The sequence below is a fragment of the Monopterus albus genome, unplaced genomic scaffold (assembly GCF_001952655.1).
Source record: "Monopterus albus unplaced genomic scaffold, M_albus_1.0 scaffold37.1, whole genome shotgun sequence".
NCBI lineage: Eukaryota > Metazoa > Chordata > Actinopteri > Synbranchiformes > Synbranchidae > Monopterus > Monopterus albus.
Genome location: NW_018127917.1, coordinates 278,589 through 294,991, shown reverse-complemented (window position 1 = coordinate 294,991; position 16,403 = coordinate 278,589). Strand labels below are relative to the sequence as shown.

The 16,403-nt window shown below is 40.4% G+C and overlaps 1 protein-coding gene across 7 annotated transcripts in view; it reads right to left on the bottom strand.

Annotated features, from left to right (window-relative positions):
• LOC109959105 (transmembrane protein 132C) overlaps positions 1-16,403 on the bottom strand; it is a 254,299-nt gene that overhangs the window by 142,966 nt on the left and 94,930 nt on the right. For 6 of the 7 annotated variants that reach the window (XM_020598220.1, XM_020598219.1, XM_020598222.1 and 3 more), the window contains 2 exons: positions 5,679-6,097; positions 4,435-5,012 (listed from right to left, as the gene is read on the bottom strand). In XM_020598220.1, the coding sequence (XP_020453876.1) occupies positions 4,435-5,012; positions 5,679-5,936 (836 nt within the window). In that variant the 5' untranslated portion in view covers positions 5,937-6,097. Of the gene's footprint in view, positions 1-4,434; positions 5,013-5,678; positions 6,098-12,373; positions 12,379-16,403 lie in introns of those variants that run through there. The other variant, XM_020598223.1, reaches the window with a different exon arrangement.

Genomic DNA, 16,403 nt, shown 5'->3' with positions numbered 1-16,403 from the left:
GAGAGCCAGAATTCTTGCTGTTTCTCAGGTGTTCAAATACTTATGTTCAGCAGTGCAAGACAAATAAATTCTTTAAAAATCATACAATGTGATTTCCTGAAATTTTTTTTTTATTCTGCACCTACAATGTGAATTTCAGGCCCCTCCATGATTTCTAAGTGGGAGAACTTGCAAAATCGCAGGGTGTTCAAATACTTCTGTTACTCACTGTACCATTTGTTTGGTAGCTCACTTGAAAAACACCAGAGCACACCACATCACAGGTTTGCTAGCACCTTGACTGCCTGCTGCCTGCCTCTTTTTTTTTTCCTGATTTGATATTTACAATCCCCAGGTTCCTCATCCTTTAATGATGCTCCAGTCAGTAAACTGCATCTTGGGAGAGAGAAGTAAAATCAAATTAAAATCATTGTGACCAGTGCAATCTGAATAAAGCAATAAGCCCAGAACATACAGTACCTTTCTCTGGTGTTTCTTAATTAACAAAATGTCTCTTCTCTTCTTGTTCTCCCCTTTTCCTTTCTTTTTTATTTAGTTGTTTTTTTTTTTCAGGCTTTTTAGCCTTTATTAATCAGTTGGCTTGCAGAAAGGCAGACAGGAAATGGGAGACAGAGGGAGAGAGAGACTGCTTCAGAGCTGTCAGCAATCTAGTCGAATTGCTGACGTCACAAACCCCAAAGGGGTATATGGTGCGATGTGCCATAACCACAAAGCTACGGGGTGCCCGACTCCTCTTTTCCTTTCTAAGTGAATATGGGCTAAGGCACATAAGATGGGAAAGTCCATTTATGTTTGGTGCATTAGTGTATATTCAGTGTTTTTTGATTGTTTATTAATATCTAAGCTTGAATACCAGTGTTAAGAACCAATTACAAACTGATGTAGCACACGTCCATTGTGTACATTGTGCTCTTTCAGCTATAAAGATGTTTAATTGTCTAGCTGGATAATTTGTGATCAGTTGCAGGAGGCGGCACTGGCATCTCTGTAACAAGTCTTTGAACAGCAGACTGCAGTTACTGTACATTAGAGAGTCAGAAAACCACAGTACAGTAAGCTCGATATTTAGCAGAGACGTACAGTAAATTGGAACAAATGTAATGAGCTGTGATGTGGTTTGATGCGGTAGGAAAGAAAGAACTAGGAACATTTAAAATGATCACAGTAGAGGCTATGACATGAACACAAAATGTAACTAAATTGGAAGAATCTGACTTGGCAGTGCAACCTAACCCGTACTGGATGTCTGAAACACCCACAACCACAAAGTTTGCCTGCAGACATGTAATCTCATCACAAAGTGACAGAATGTCATGTGAGACTACAATCCCAGTGACAGGTGATACAGGAAGGATGCCCAATCCAATTTGGTAAATGCATGTTCATCACATGCATGACTCTCAGTTCCTCTGTCCTTCCATCCTCTCCTTTTGGAAGAGTTACACTGAGGAAGAGATGCAAATGAAGGACGCTTTTCTCTTCCCTTCTTTCAGTGTTTATCCATCTCCCATCACAACCTCTCCTTTTTTCTACTATTTTTCTTTTTCCATTCCTTGTCTCTCCTTTCATTTCTGTCTCTGTCTGTCTCCCTTTCTCTGTGTCCCTCCATCTCCTCAGCAGTTTATCATAACCATGTCACCTCAGTGTGATGAAGCACACTTAAGACTTACTGTGTCACACATGTACACACACGGACACATTCACATTCAGGAATGAGATCCACTTAGGACTTATTACATGTCTGACTGCTTCTAACAGGAGAGATTATCCATGGGACTGTATGCTTGGGCAGAGGTTAAGAGCTATAAGTAGGATGGGCAAAAACAAACACAAAGTCAGACACACACACACATACACCTTCCAACTCAGATGCAGACACACACTGTGTTTTCATTCCTTGTGGAGATTTTACATTGATTTACATTCATTTCCTGTAGACTTATCCTAACCTTAATCATAACCACTACTTCCCTAATACCTAACTTTAACCCTAAACCATGTTGCCATCATAAAATTCAGTGATGGCCAAGTCCCCACAATGTGAGTGTGTTAACACTCTCCATAATGTAAGTAATACAAAGGCGCACACACACACCTCTCAACTGAGATGCAGACAGAAAGAAAAGTTGAAGAGATTTGGACAATCTTGAAAATGGTGCAGGACTTGCTGAAATTTAAAATAGTAGCCAAGGGAAGAAAAAGGAGGTATTATTTCATTTAAAAAAAAGTGAGGATTTTTTGCTTTCCTATCTTTCTGCAGCAGTACCACACCACGTGTACATGTAGACACGTAAACACACACACACACACACAAACAGCAGGGGTGTTGTACAATAAAGTCAGAGAAAAAGGGCTCTATTCTATTGCCAGCACAAAGTCGGCATAGCTTCAAAACGTGCAAGTGTTGTTTTTTTTTTTGTTTTTTTGGTACACCGCTGTGGTAGTTTGCTGCCATGAATGAATGCGCTTACGCTGAGGCAGGCGCAACTGAGGCTGTGTTTATGCTGATTAGGCAGTGCAGCGTAATTTTGGTGCTCATTTTGTCCTGAAATTGAACTTTTAACACAGGTCCATGGCCAAACTGGTCAAACAAGGTTTGACTACATCCAGGGTTTGACCTGGGATGCAGACAGGACGGCTGATAACAGTAAAAGCTATACAATTTACAACATTGTGGACTGTTCTTGTTAGTCTTACTAGCTCCCACAGCTTATGTTTAAAATCCCACAGATGCTATTCTGTGTCTACTTTTCACCACATGTGAGTAAACTGCACCTGGGGTAATCTGGTCTGACAGCACCATCCAGCACCTTGTTAGCTTTATTGCAACTGTTACACAATTTTCCACACAGAAGGTGTAGTGTCAGCAGCACATTAGTAGAGCAGCGGCAACAATGCACCATGTGTGTCTTCACTAGAGGCGTTCACAGTATTGAATTGTTGGCCCCCTGCTAGTAAAATGTTTGCCATTACATGGCCTGTGTAGGCAGCTGGAGTGATTACATTAGAAGCCTATGTGTTCTTTCAGACTTATGTGGAGAACTGAACACACAGCTGAAACACTTTCTGTGTAGACATGCCATAAGGATGGGGCACATTACACAAAAGTATATGAGGTCCTACCACAGCACACCTGTTTGGCCTTTAAAGTTTTCCTAAAATTGAACACACTATTTAAAAAAATCCATAAGTCTGACTGAATACAGGCCTGTGCCTCGGCATCAGTCTTAATTTTTGATTAACCTTCTATGCTTGTAAAAACATTCCTTGAAATGTATTATTGCATAAGTAATATTAGTGGTCAGACCTGCTGTAAAAAAATTATAACAAATATCTTTGTATCTAGTTGCCGAGCCATCCCAAACCTCTTCATCATTTCGTCTTCATTTCCATCATTTGTCACTCATTACATCAAACAAAATTTGATACTAAGACACTTAATTTATCAGACATTCTCCAAAAGCAGCACACTGTTATGAATTATTGAAAGGATTACTGTCATGCAGAAATGTGCAACAACTGAAGTCAGTCCACATACTTTCTGTTGCACAAATGTGCCAGTTTCATTATGTAAAGCCAATTTCTTTGTCATTCTGTGAAATTGATCTGAAAAGAAAAACTCAAGCTTCATGTGAAAAAGTGAGTCAGTTGACGTGCCAATTACCATGTTCAGTGTGTTTCAGATTTTCCTTGAGGAAATGTGATAATGAAATACTAAAAAGTTTCCCTCTAAAATGTTCTCAATAGTTCTAAACTCACAGGAGAATATTGGTAGAATAATGTGATATCCAGCCATGGTCTTATGTGCTGGGATGCCTTTTGGATAGAATGATAAATCTGCACATCTGTCATTTGTCAGCCTGAAATCCCTAAAGTCACTGAAATGATGAGGCAGAGATGGGATGCAGATTTGCATGCTTAGTCTAGATCAGGGGTTGTAAACTTATTTTCAGCCAGCGACCCGAATCTGAAATGTGTTTCCTGGGATATGGGTGCATGAAATTGCTGCTTATGTGGGAAACCATATAGACGACCTCCTAAAGTACACCTGAGAGTCATTCTGAGTACAACTTTTTGAGAATTCAGGGTCTACTTTAATTTTATAGCTATTCTTTCATTCCCCTGTCTCCTCAACCTTAAGTCCCTCTCAGTCATCCTTTCGCTCTTCCCCTTTTCATTTTCTGTGTTTTTGTCTCTCCTTGGATCAATCATGAATATTCATGAAGTTGTTATTTGCATTGCTGGCTCCTGAAAGAGGCTGAGTATACAAAGGTGACAGCCATCAACCTCGGGAGGCGGCTGTGTTGAGAGATGAGAGAGAATGAGGAGGAAAACATTAAGTGGAGATGATACAAAAACAAATCAGAAAGAAACTGAGACAGAAAGGGAAAAGAAAACCTGAAGTCAGTTCTACCAAAGCATTTGTGTTCCCACCTCAATATAAACTGTTCCGTGTTTGAATCTGTCTTCATATAGATGCCAAATGCCACCGTCTTGCCGAGTCGAACTGGGCTGGGCGGCACCAGAACCTCCACATTTTCATCCAGTCGCAATCTTTCTCCTTTGGCAGAAACCGGGCCCATGGTCATTAACACAGAACCAGCTTTCAGCATGTCCTGAAGACCCCCATCCACTAGAGGGCTCCACTGTCCCCCAAGGCCCATGGCCAGGCTTCCAAGGGGCCCAGCATTTGCACTCTGCCCTCTCCATGGCTCGTTAACAATGGAGGGACACTCCTGACCAGCTCCTTCAACTGGTATGATGGAGTAGTACACATCCAGTGATGGTAGAGTCACTTCTGTTGGTCTTTTTCTCACTTGTGGGGGTGTAAACCAAGCTGGGGGAATCTCCAGACGGACAACACAGATGCGAGATGGTCCCACAAGTCGGCAGCCTGCCGAGGGTGCTGCTTCACTGGTGTCACGAATGGCCAAGGCTCTGACACATGGGAGGAGGGATGGAGATGGCGGGTCGGGTTCGTCCCACCGCCGCCCTACCAGGTAAAACAGTACCTGACGACACAATAAATACAATAATGTCATAACAGGTAAATCATTAGATGGACAGCTAGTCAAAAATGAAAAACTTCAAATGTTCTCTTTCTTGCACTGTAAGAGATGGCTGAAAGTATTAATAATGTTTAAACACCTCACAATAACAAAAGGTTTGGACATGGCAAGGAAAACAATTGTCTACTTTAATTCATGAAAACATTTTCTTCTTCTTTCCCCTGTACAGAGTTCTAAATATGCACTAATGAGTACATTTTTTAAAGGTGCACTAATCACTGGACCAAATTGCTGTGTAAAGTGAAAGGTGTTGCTCATAATAATGAGCCCATAGAGAATTATCACCCGACTCCGCAGCCCTACAGAGCGTTTTATAGTCTTTCAGTGGATTGTTTTCATTTCATTTATCATTTGGTTCACTTTCACCACTGTCCCCTTTTCTCTAGTCAAAGCAGGCAGCTGTTTTATAATTGATTACTGACACTTGGTAGCCAATAGCCATCAGCAGTCAGACAAATGTATGAATAACATAACAGAATTCCTTTTGCATTTGATGTTTCTTACATGGGGTTGGTATGTTAAATACATATGAAACCTAAATGTTATTTAATTACATTGGAAGATTTATGAGGAAAAGGTCATGAAGAAAGTAAAACAAACTGTCAGTACCTGTATCCATGGCCGTGTTGACCCCACCTTCGGCACCACAACTTGACCTTTGACTTTCCAGTTCAGAGTCACCTGGTTAGACGTCAGCAGCAGATGAGGTGGGGCACCCTGAAGCAGCTCCACAGGGATTGGCTGTTCAACACTCATGTTTCCGTAGCTGCAATTGACACTTGGCAGGGATTGTGGGGCCGCAGCGCCTGGTTCCAGCTGATGGAGAAAGAAGGGCTCAGTCCGCGATGATAGGCTGCCATTTCGCATTACCTCCTGATTAGCTTCCCGCAGGAAGAAGGCGGAGTCAGCACCACTTAGCTGGCATTGGACTGGGAGGTAAGTGGGGAGCGAGCTGGAGAAACGGAGCTGAGAGGAGTCTGGCCCTCCTCCTATTCCGAGCCCTGCTGCTCCAGCTTGGCTATCTGACACTGAGGAGGGATAGATGAGAAGAAAGCAGAAAAGAAGCAAAGAAAGACAGAGAAGGAAGGGGAGGAGTAAAAGAAAGATAAGGATTAACTTCATTATAATTTTAAAAAATCATCTTTTCATAAAACAGATAACTGACGCAATACCTGACTAAAACCACTTGTAAAATTTAAATCAGCTAATCATATATTAAAGTCAAGCCAACAAACAGTATGCAAATCCATGATGCACAGACCTGAGAAATACATTTTTATTGTATCCACACACTAATATAAAAAATGATTGCAAGGTTCAGGCTCTTAATTCCCAGCTTTTCAAATACTATGTCAGGTGTGTGTGGTCAAAAGCAACAAATCCCATATATGTGAAAAGGGCCGGTACACTGACAAGATGTGATAAAGTGAAACAAACATATTTGTTTCACTTGTGCACTTTGAATAAATAGGTTTTTCTTGGCATCTTGAGAACCCCTTGGTCGTCTCGTCAGTGTCTCTTTTTGGATATATCACGCCATCATAATCACATGCACACATACCATCAGCTTTTTCACATAAATTCACACATGCATTACAACCCGCTGACACACCATACATCACAGCACATCGTGATTCTCAACACTTCCTCTACCAGAAGAAATAAGCATAAACACATTAGCTCCCAATCATGTATTCAAGACTGACAGACTCAGCATCACACATCGCTCTACATTAATGGAGCACTTTTTTTTTGCCCCCATTCAAAAAACATGACACCAGCATATATCAGAAATTACATATTGCTCTTTGGCAGTTTATTTCCATACATTTACATCCAGATTGTCTTCATTTGCTAGTGTATCTACCAGACATTTCAAAAACCTTTAGAGTTTTTACTAAGTCCTTGGTGCAGAATCTCATTTTCAAAGGGAACAAGAGGTTACAATGATTGTGCTGTCATAGAAAGGAGTTCTGATCCCAAACCTTTATCCTCCATCACTCAGTATTTGTGATTCATCCCACGTTTGGCTTGTCAGCACTATAAAGCCAATCTGATCACTTATTATAAACACTTTCAAGTAGTGTTAGCTAAATGCTAACATGACATTATTATGATCCTTAACAGAACACAAGGGTTAAAATAGAGTTCAGATCTATCCAACCATTACCTATACTGCTTATTCCTGACTAGGGCCTAGAACCAATCCCAGATGGCATTGGGCAAGAGGCTGACATGTAGCGATAGACAACCACACACACTCACAAGGGCAATTTAGAGTCACCGGCCAACCTAAGCTGCAGGTCTTTGGACAGTAGGAGGAAGCTGGGGTACCCGGAAAGAACCCACACAGGCACAGGGAGAACATGCAAACTCGGCCTGGGTTCAAACCTGGAATTTTGTTGCTATGAGGCGACAACACTAACCATGGCGCTGCTGTGCCGCCCTAAATGCTAATGTAAATATTTCAGACAATCTTAACCTTCCATTGCTAAGCAGCAGAATTTAAGTTTGATGCTTTTGGGGAAAAAATTGTCTCAATAAATCTGCTACTATGTCAGTCAGTTATATACGTAGCTAATGAAGGCTATATTTCTACAGCCTGTGAGTCAACAACTGCTGTTAACAAGCCATCCACCAAAATCTTTCAATACCACCGCTTTATGAGGATTTGACATGTGTAGTGCAGTGTGTTGAACTTTGTGCGGGAATGGCAGCCACTGACAACAGAAAACAAATAGCATACCGCAGAACATAATTTACAGAATATGTGTATAGTACATTGAATGGCTTACTGCTGTAAAAATGCTGCAGAGAAAAAGTAGAAACTAGGGCATTGTTCTAAACAAAAACAGACATAAGGATTTCCATTAAATTCGTGCCGGCACATAGAACACACACACATACACACATATGTGTGTGTGTGTGTGTGTGTGTGTCTTTGTGTCATAAGGTAGCGAAGTGTGAAAATATAATGAGGGTGGGACAGAGTAGCGCTGTCTGGGGCAAGTCATACTGAGGCGACTTCACAAAAAAATAATAGCAGAGAAATAGTGATACCTCGGTGCAACATGAATAAGCAGGCTGGTTTGGTTATACTGTGTGGGCACATAGGGATATGTTTGGAGTGAGAGAGGCGAGGGGAAAAGCAATAGAGTAAAGAAAAGAAGGGTGAGACAGAGGATGAAGGAAATGAAGAGGGGTAGGGAAGAGAAAAAATATCTGAAGAAAAAAAACTATGAACATATAGTGTGACAGACTGGAGACAGTGGCACTTTTACACAGGATAACTACATACACTTCATTACAAATGACACCAACTTGTCTCCAGTCACACGTGTCCCTGATGAATCCAAGAAAACTTTCTGAGCAGATGGGCACATCCTCTTGTACTAGCACTGTGCACTGAGCAGTGGTAATAAAGCTTTGGAATGAAGGTTGAGATGGGGGCTGACAAGGGATAAAAACAGAAGATGACAAAAGGAATATTCACCATTATCTTGAGTGTGCTTATTCATGTGCTACAAGAAGCTTACTGTATAGGGTAGCACTTCATGTCTAGGAGCCTGTCATCCACGGAGGTTGAGAGTCGCATGCAAAAAAGCCTGACTGAAATGTAGTCAAGGCAAAATTTCAAATTTAGTTTTTAATTATTAACTGTTTACTGACAGATAGGTCATGTGGTCAGAGCACATCAGCACATTAGCCTCAGTGAGATATAGTGGGGGTTTTCCTTTTGTCCTTGAGCTGTAAAGGCCTGAATGTGTCTGCGTGTTTGTGTGTCCACAGGAGTCTTATGAAGCATATGTCCCGATCCCAGAAAGGGACCTCAAATGGTTGATACACACACACACACACATGCAGAGCTTTCTTGTGCACACACTGATTGACCCTTGGATGAATCAGTTAACATTGTGTGAAATATAAAACTCAAAAATAAAAATAAAAAATCCTTTTATCTTAGGTCGAGTTTTTTTAAATTCATTATCTTGATTTTAAACAGATAAGTAGAATGTTTTTTGTCTTTTATGAACTTGCTGTTGTCAGCATCACCATGAATTATATAACGAGAATGTAATGACTTTTCTGTGAAGACGTTATGCATAATTTTCAGACAGTTCAACAAGCGGCTCTATATACACGCCAGGATTGGCCCTTTGAAATCTGGCATTCAAACACTGATATGCCATTGGCTACCATTAAACCTGGCAAGGTCCAGATTCCCTGGCATCATTACTTTGGCAAAGTCCAACCACAACAGGAGTCCATACCCACTGTATCCTGCTGCACAGTGCGTCTGTGTGTGAGCAAATGTGTGAATTAGTGAGTGCTCTAGTGGGTCCAAGGATGTATGGTTAAGTACTGTAAGTCTGTGTTTGTTTAGCATGTGCAAAATGTTATATATGCATATATTCATGCTTGTGTACATGCGATAATGACCAAGGTAAAGTATATTGTATATATTGTTTTTGTATGTGTGTGTAAAACTGGACAGGAATAAAGCCAGATGTACAGAGATCTGACAAGGTCCATCTGTGATCCTTCTCTCCCCAGAAATGCCCCCCCCCAACACACACACACACACGGCCAATAATCAAAACACAGTGGAGCATGTAGGGCAGGAAGAACAAGAGAAGGAAGAAGAAGACATACCACATGTTATAATGGTTTAATAGTATTGCTTGATACTGAGTTGGTTAAATATTAACTCAGATTTTTATATTTAATTAGACACACACACACGTTTTTCTTACTATTGCTGTGAAGACACTGATATAATTCAGTTCCTAGAGCTCTACCCTAACCTTAGCTATGACAGTTAAATGCCTAACCCCAGCCCTCACCCAAACTTAATTCTATCCTAAAACCAAAGCAAATCTTTGAAGGTGTGTGGACTGACCTAAATGTCCTCACACCAATGGTTTCAAACTACTGCTTGTCCACACAACCATAGAAAGACATATGTAGGAATATGTTCACACATAATCCATTTAATTTTTGTGTGTATTTTTTAAATTTCACTTTCATTGGGCACTGAACTGACATGGTCTCAGTGTCTTTTAACATATGACAACCATCCACAAACTCTGCTCCCATCCAGGTGGTTGATCCTCGATGCTAGTCCTCCTGTTTTGGTCTTTAAAATGACATTTAAACCATTGCTCACTTAGTGGTATTCACTTTAAAGGTTCAAGCTGATATCTATCCTGCATCAGCACCTGAGGCAGGTTTTTTGTAAATGTTTTACTGTGAAATAACATAAAACTGCATACATGCAAACTTCTCTTTATTCTCTGTGTGCTGAGCAAAGTCATTCAGAGATCACAGTAACATGTTTTTACTACTGTTTAAAATACTGTTTTTAAAATACAACATAAAATTAACAAGTGTTTGATCAAAAACAACAAAACATCACTTTGCTTTGGTGTCCTTCAAAGCTTCTGTCACAGAAGCAAATTGCCTCCTCTCCAAAAAAAAAAAACAAGAGAAAAAGGCACAGGCATTACACAGCTAAAAAAATCTATCATGACAGAATTTCCTGAAAAGAATCAGCCCCATTGATCAAGCAGATGGCACAATATGTGAGAGAGACAGAAAGAGCTCGGAAGAGGGAGGGAGCTACAGACAGATACCAAGAAATATATAGGCAGAGATGGTTAGAGATGTGGAAGAGGGAAAAGAGAAGAGGTGGAGAAATAACAGGGTGAAACGGGATGAGAGAGGAGAGAGGGATGAGATTTCTATTTCTGAGCAGAGCATTCATCACAAGTATAGAGTTTATTTTGGTGGTCTCCTTCTCATTCCACTGCCCTTCTCCATCTGTTTATCTCTCCATCTCCTACCCTGCACAGTTTCTCCTTAAGTGCTGGTGTTACATTGTTTTTAAATGTCCAAAAGGAACCCCAGTGATTTGAACATGAATGTCACTTTTCTAGTTACACGGAAAACACTTAAACAACATCTTCTGTCACTCTTTAGGAGCTTTGTCAAGTCTGAGGAAATAAATGACCAAGTGATGTCAGGAGAGCTATCTGGGACAAAGAGTCTAATGAAGAAAAAAAAGCTATTAGTTGCATTATGGGAAACCTAGGGCTGTAATTCTTTTTTGGAGATTCAGGCAGTTAAAGTAAGAGCATCCTTAAATTTTCAGCTTCAACTGACCATTATTTTTTACTCTTTGCCCCTGTGTGAAATTAAAATTGCTGGAAAACCACTTAAAATTTCAGAGTTGATAAAAAGTGTTGTTGTTGTTGTTGTTTTTTGGTCATGCCAGTCACCTATTGTATTTCATGATATGATCTATTTAGCAAGCAGCGCCTATTACTAATGATTTACTAGAGGCATGTGGACATTGTGTGTAATTTACACTCACTGACTTCACTCATAATGTCTTAAAACATTACAATGCATCCAGTCTCCTACAATCGTACTGCATTTCTGGATGCCAATTAGTGGCACAGAGGTTGGCATAAGTAAGCACATTGTAGGCACCAAGCAAATGTAATATCTCTGTAGAAAACTGGCTACAAGTAAGCTTGTAATGGATACACTGGTTGAGACTGTGTCAGAGAGGTGTTGTTGCAGCTCAGCTCACTTTTCAGACCATGATGCTAAAATGTATTTTATTCTAATTTAAGATTTGTTTTGTTTTGCACACATATAACTTTGCATGTTTATTTTGTGACCTCTGTTCTTCCGTCTTGAGGCAGTTTGACTGTCTTTGGCGCATGTTGTCATATTTTTAAAGACTGTCTCCACTGGCATATCAGAAAAAGTGTGCCTTCATGGTCCTGTCCCTCAACACTTTCAGTACAGTCATCTCTGAAACTCTCTCAGTTGTTTCATGTTGCTTTTTAAAACTCAAATATCAAAGTGCTCACTGTCAGGCCTCCTCATTGGCTGACTAATGGTGCTAACTGGAATTCATTCTAATATGACAAACATTTGTAGCAGTTTTTGTAAAAGTATTAAGATATATCTGAGTTTGTCCCTGTCCATGGAATGTTGAGTAATCCCCAACACTCCCACCCACATGCACACACCATGTGTTGATTGATGTCCTTGTCACTGGGTCAGATGAGTCACATTTCCCCAGATATGGTCTGACTACCATCTCTCTCCTCTGCCACTAACCCCCTACCCAACTTTCTTGGACCCAATATTCTCCTTTTCTCTTTCTATCTGTCTACCTCTTTTTCTCAATTTCGTCCTCCATACCTCCCTATATTAGCTTTCCTCCCTTCTGTTTGCCTTTAGCCTCTCTGTTCCTCCTGTTCTGTTTCCCTCTGTTATTGTCATTACACCTTTCCACAGGTGTAATTTAATGGCAAGACAGGGAGACTAATAATTTCATATGAATCATCTACCTCCATCAGTGAACTCTGTCATATGTCTGTGAAGTTCTAACACGTACAAATAAAAAAGACAGATAAGAAAGAATTTCTGCTGAAGTTGAAGCTCTGCTGAAATTAATCAAGAAGGACATTTTTCTCAGAAATTGGAAAATTCTATCATTATAAAATGTTCTTGCAGGCTGAAGTTGATATCAAATTTTAGCCAGATTTACCGTAACTTTAATGACTAATGTTATCTTAGATTTGATGTGTTTTCATTTCAGCTAAAACATAGCTATGTTTTAGTATTTCTTCCATGACTTCCAGGACTTTTTAATATTGTGGACTGTCCAGCTGATTCAGGTGTTGTCATGCCCGTCAATGACCGTTATGAGTCACTGTCATAAATATGGCTGAGGAGGTGGCCATAGGAATAATGCCACAAGCAAAAGAGGAAATAAGGTAATGTAGAGTGAGAATATTGATTGTTGTGGGTGGATGGATCCTAAATCATCAAACTTTCCCACTAAAGAGAAGTGTTTGATTTCTGTATGAAACGTGTTTTTTTTTTTAAATCAGTGAGTGTTTTAAGCCAAGCCAGACTCTTTTACCAAAACCTAACCAAGTAGTTTTAGAGCCTAAACTTAACCACATAGTTTTTTGTGCATAAAGCAGGTACACTCTGTATTTATTAATGTAAACGTGACAGCAGAGGTCTACGGTATGATAATGATATGCTGAACCCGGTAGTACAGACCCCCTGAGCAATAACTGTTTCAATAAGGAACAAATACTTTTCTAGCATAACACAGATTTAATCTTCTTCAGTGACTTTTTTAGTAGTATATCAAACCATAAAACAAAAAAATAGATTTAGATCTAGAATAATTAGGATTATTTATTTATTTAAATGAATGATCAATGGCAAAATGACTTTTTTTCTTTTTTAGATGCTGTACTGTACTGTACAAGTGACTTTTCTCAATGCATTGCTCAGGTCAGGATGTTATGTTCCAAATGAGTACTTATAGTCTACAGAGTATATCTGGCTGTTCTCCTTGGCAAAGACTGTGATTATAATGGCCCCTGTAGTTCTCAACACACATCTCCCCCAAAAGTTGTAATGAAATATCTCATTTGCCATTCCAACTCTTCTCTGTTTTTCCATTATGGTTTGTCTCTCTGTTGAGATTTTCCCCTTTTCTATCATATAAACTGAACTGTCTCCAATTTCCGTATCACTCTCTCTCACTCTGTCCATCCACTGCATTTCCACTCTCCTTAAGGAGTAGGAGAAAGAGGGAAGACAGACTGACTGAAGGATCCAATGAAGGAAGTTTAAGATGGAGGGAGAATGACTGTAATTCATGTGTGTGTGCATGGATGTGTGTGTGAGAGAGGTGGTCATTGTACTCGGTTGCTCTGAGTCTATGTGTGTTTATGGCAGCAGATGCAGAGAAGTGTGAAGAGCAATTTCAAGTCGTCACCACAGCAATGAGAGTGACAGAGACAGAGGCAAAGAAAGGAAAGACCTCAGAAAGGAAGTCGGGCAGCCAGACTGAAATGGAGAAGCAGCGTGCAGGAAATACTAAACTTGCGCTGGGTCACCCACACACACACACACACACACACATATTCCATCATGTGCAATGAACAGCTGTTTCCCATTTCAAAGTTTTATGTTTTGTCGTCTCACATCCACCCTGATCTCCTCCCTGTGTAAACTTTTTAGCTTTTTAATCAGTGTCACCGACAGTGACTTTGGCTGTGGTCATAATAATTACCATTGCTACAGGTTGCCTAACTATTATATGTACTGATGATATACTGTACACCTTATGACCTAGTAGTAAGTGTGGTTTGCCTGTTCTGTTGCATTATTATTGGCATAACAGCAGCATAACGGGTGAAACCATTCGAAAACAGCTGGGTCCAAAAGGACTCTTATTACACTGACTGGTTAACACCCACGTATTTAAAGTGTTTCTTCCCACTGCACCATTACACGCAGGTTTATGTTAGAAGCACAGATTCCAAATCTATTTTCTTAATTTATTTAAACAAAATTTACCCCGTCCAAAAATACAGTATATTGTGATTTAAACTTGCCTCTTCTGAGCAACTGAGAACTAATGTACTGGGCTTCTATGATAGTGATTCTGAAATCCGCTGCATTATCTGGCAGAAAAAACCGTCAGGGAGGAGGAAGAGGTAGAGTGTACATTTAATGTAGCATAACATAAATTTCTTATATTACTGTATATGCTTTAGTCAAGTTTAACCGAAATAAAAAAGACTGGGCCAACATCATTACCTGCAATGCTTCAATCCAAACATGGTGGCCAAGAAGAGTGACAAACAAAGTTCTTTCCAGTAAAATAGAGCTGTGAAGAAAAGCCTCTGTGTGAGTCAAGCCAGGATTCCTTGGCTATGAATACAAGGAAGGGATAAATCCACTGGGCCTTAGTGCCATTCAATTCTGTCCTTCAGTGGTCCACAGCCAGGCAGCCAACTTGTAAAAGCTTCTTATAAAGGGAGCTAAAGGACTCACAGCCTCAACTGACTTAATGGACCAATAGAAACTAAGTAGCTAGGGTGAGCTGAAGAGAGAGAGGGGAGGAGAGGTGTGGGACATCAAGGTGAGTTTCTTTAGAAGAGAATAGGTCTTCAAAAAGGAAAGGAGGAAGGGAAAGACAGCGAAGAGGCAGGAAAGAGAAGGAAGAAAAAAGGAAGGGCAAACATGACAGGAAGAGGACAGACAAAATATGAGCAGATGAGGTCAGGACAAAGAAGTGGAGGAGAGGAAGAGAAAAACAAAGAGGACGACAAGAGTTAATGGAGATAAATGTAAAGAAGGGCTTAGGAAAGAGGTGAGGGGATTGGGGAAAGGAGCAAGTAGATGAATACAAGAGATGACAAAACCAGACAATAAAACTGAAGGAGGGGATAGAGGAAAACATAACCATTAGGGATCCTTCTGTGTTCTGTATTTTAAACTGGAGGTCAAAAGTATATGTATTTTTGCATTTGCATTAGCGTAACTAGCATAATTTAGGGCCATGTTTGACCTTTGTGTTTAAAAGTAATAGTGAGGCATGTGTTGTCAAGACTAATATCAGCTATTACACACTGATGAGTCAAAGCATTATGACCACCTGCCTAATATGCTGTTGGCCCTCTGTGTGCAATCAAAACAGTTCTGACTGCTGAGGCAAAGCCTCTGGAAGAACTCTAGAGGTGCCCTGTGGTATCTGGCACGGGACATCAGCAGCAGATCTGTTATGTCCTGTACAGTGAGCTGGCAAAGAACACACCTGTTGTTCGGCACAAGTGTGTGCCCACAGATGTTCAATCTGAGGAATTTGGAGCCCAGAGCAACTCTTTGTCATATTCCTCAAACCATCTCTGAAGAATGTGTGCAGTGTGCATCCTGCCAAACACGGCCAGTGCTGCCATAAAACACCACTACCATGAGTTTACCTGATCTACAGCAATGTCTAGAAAGGTGGCATATGTCAAACTGATATTCACATGTCTGGACCCAGGGTATTCCAGCAGAACATTACCCAGATCATACATTTTCCACCAGCTTGTTTCTTGCCATAGTGCAACACAGTGCCATTACTTCCCCAAAAGCATGTAAACCAGTCTATCCACATGAGGCAAAATAAATAAATCAATCAATTAATTAAAATAAAAAACAGGACTCACTGGACCATTGCTCCAAGGTCCAATTCTAATGCTCATGTGACCACTGTAGGCTCTTTCACCAATGGACTCTCACTGGTCTTTGTCTACATAGCGCCAACGCATCAGGGCGCAATGTACCGCGTTGTCACTCCAGTAACCATCATTACAATTTTCTGTGACTTGTGCCTTTGTGTGACACAGTTTGTGAATATGTGTCATTGATGGAATATGTCCCAAAAGAGAGAGAAAAGAAAAGAAATTAAAAATGAATGGCTGAGATGAAAAAGAGAAGCTGTAGGGAAGGAAGCAG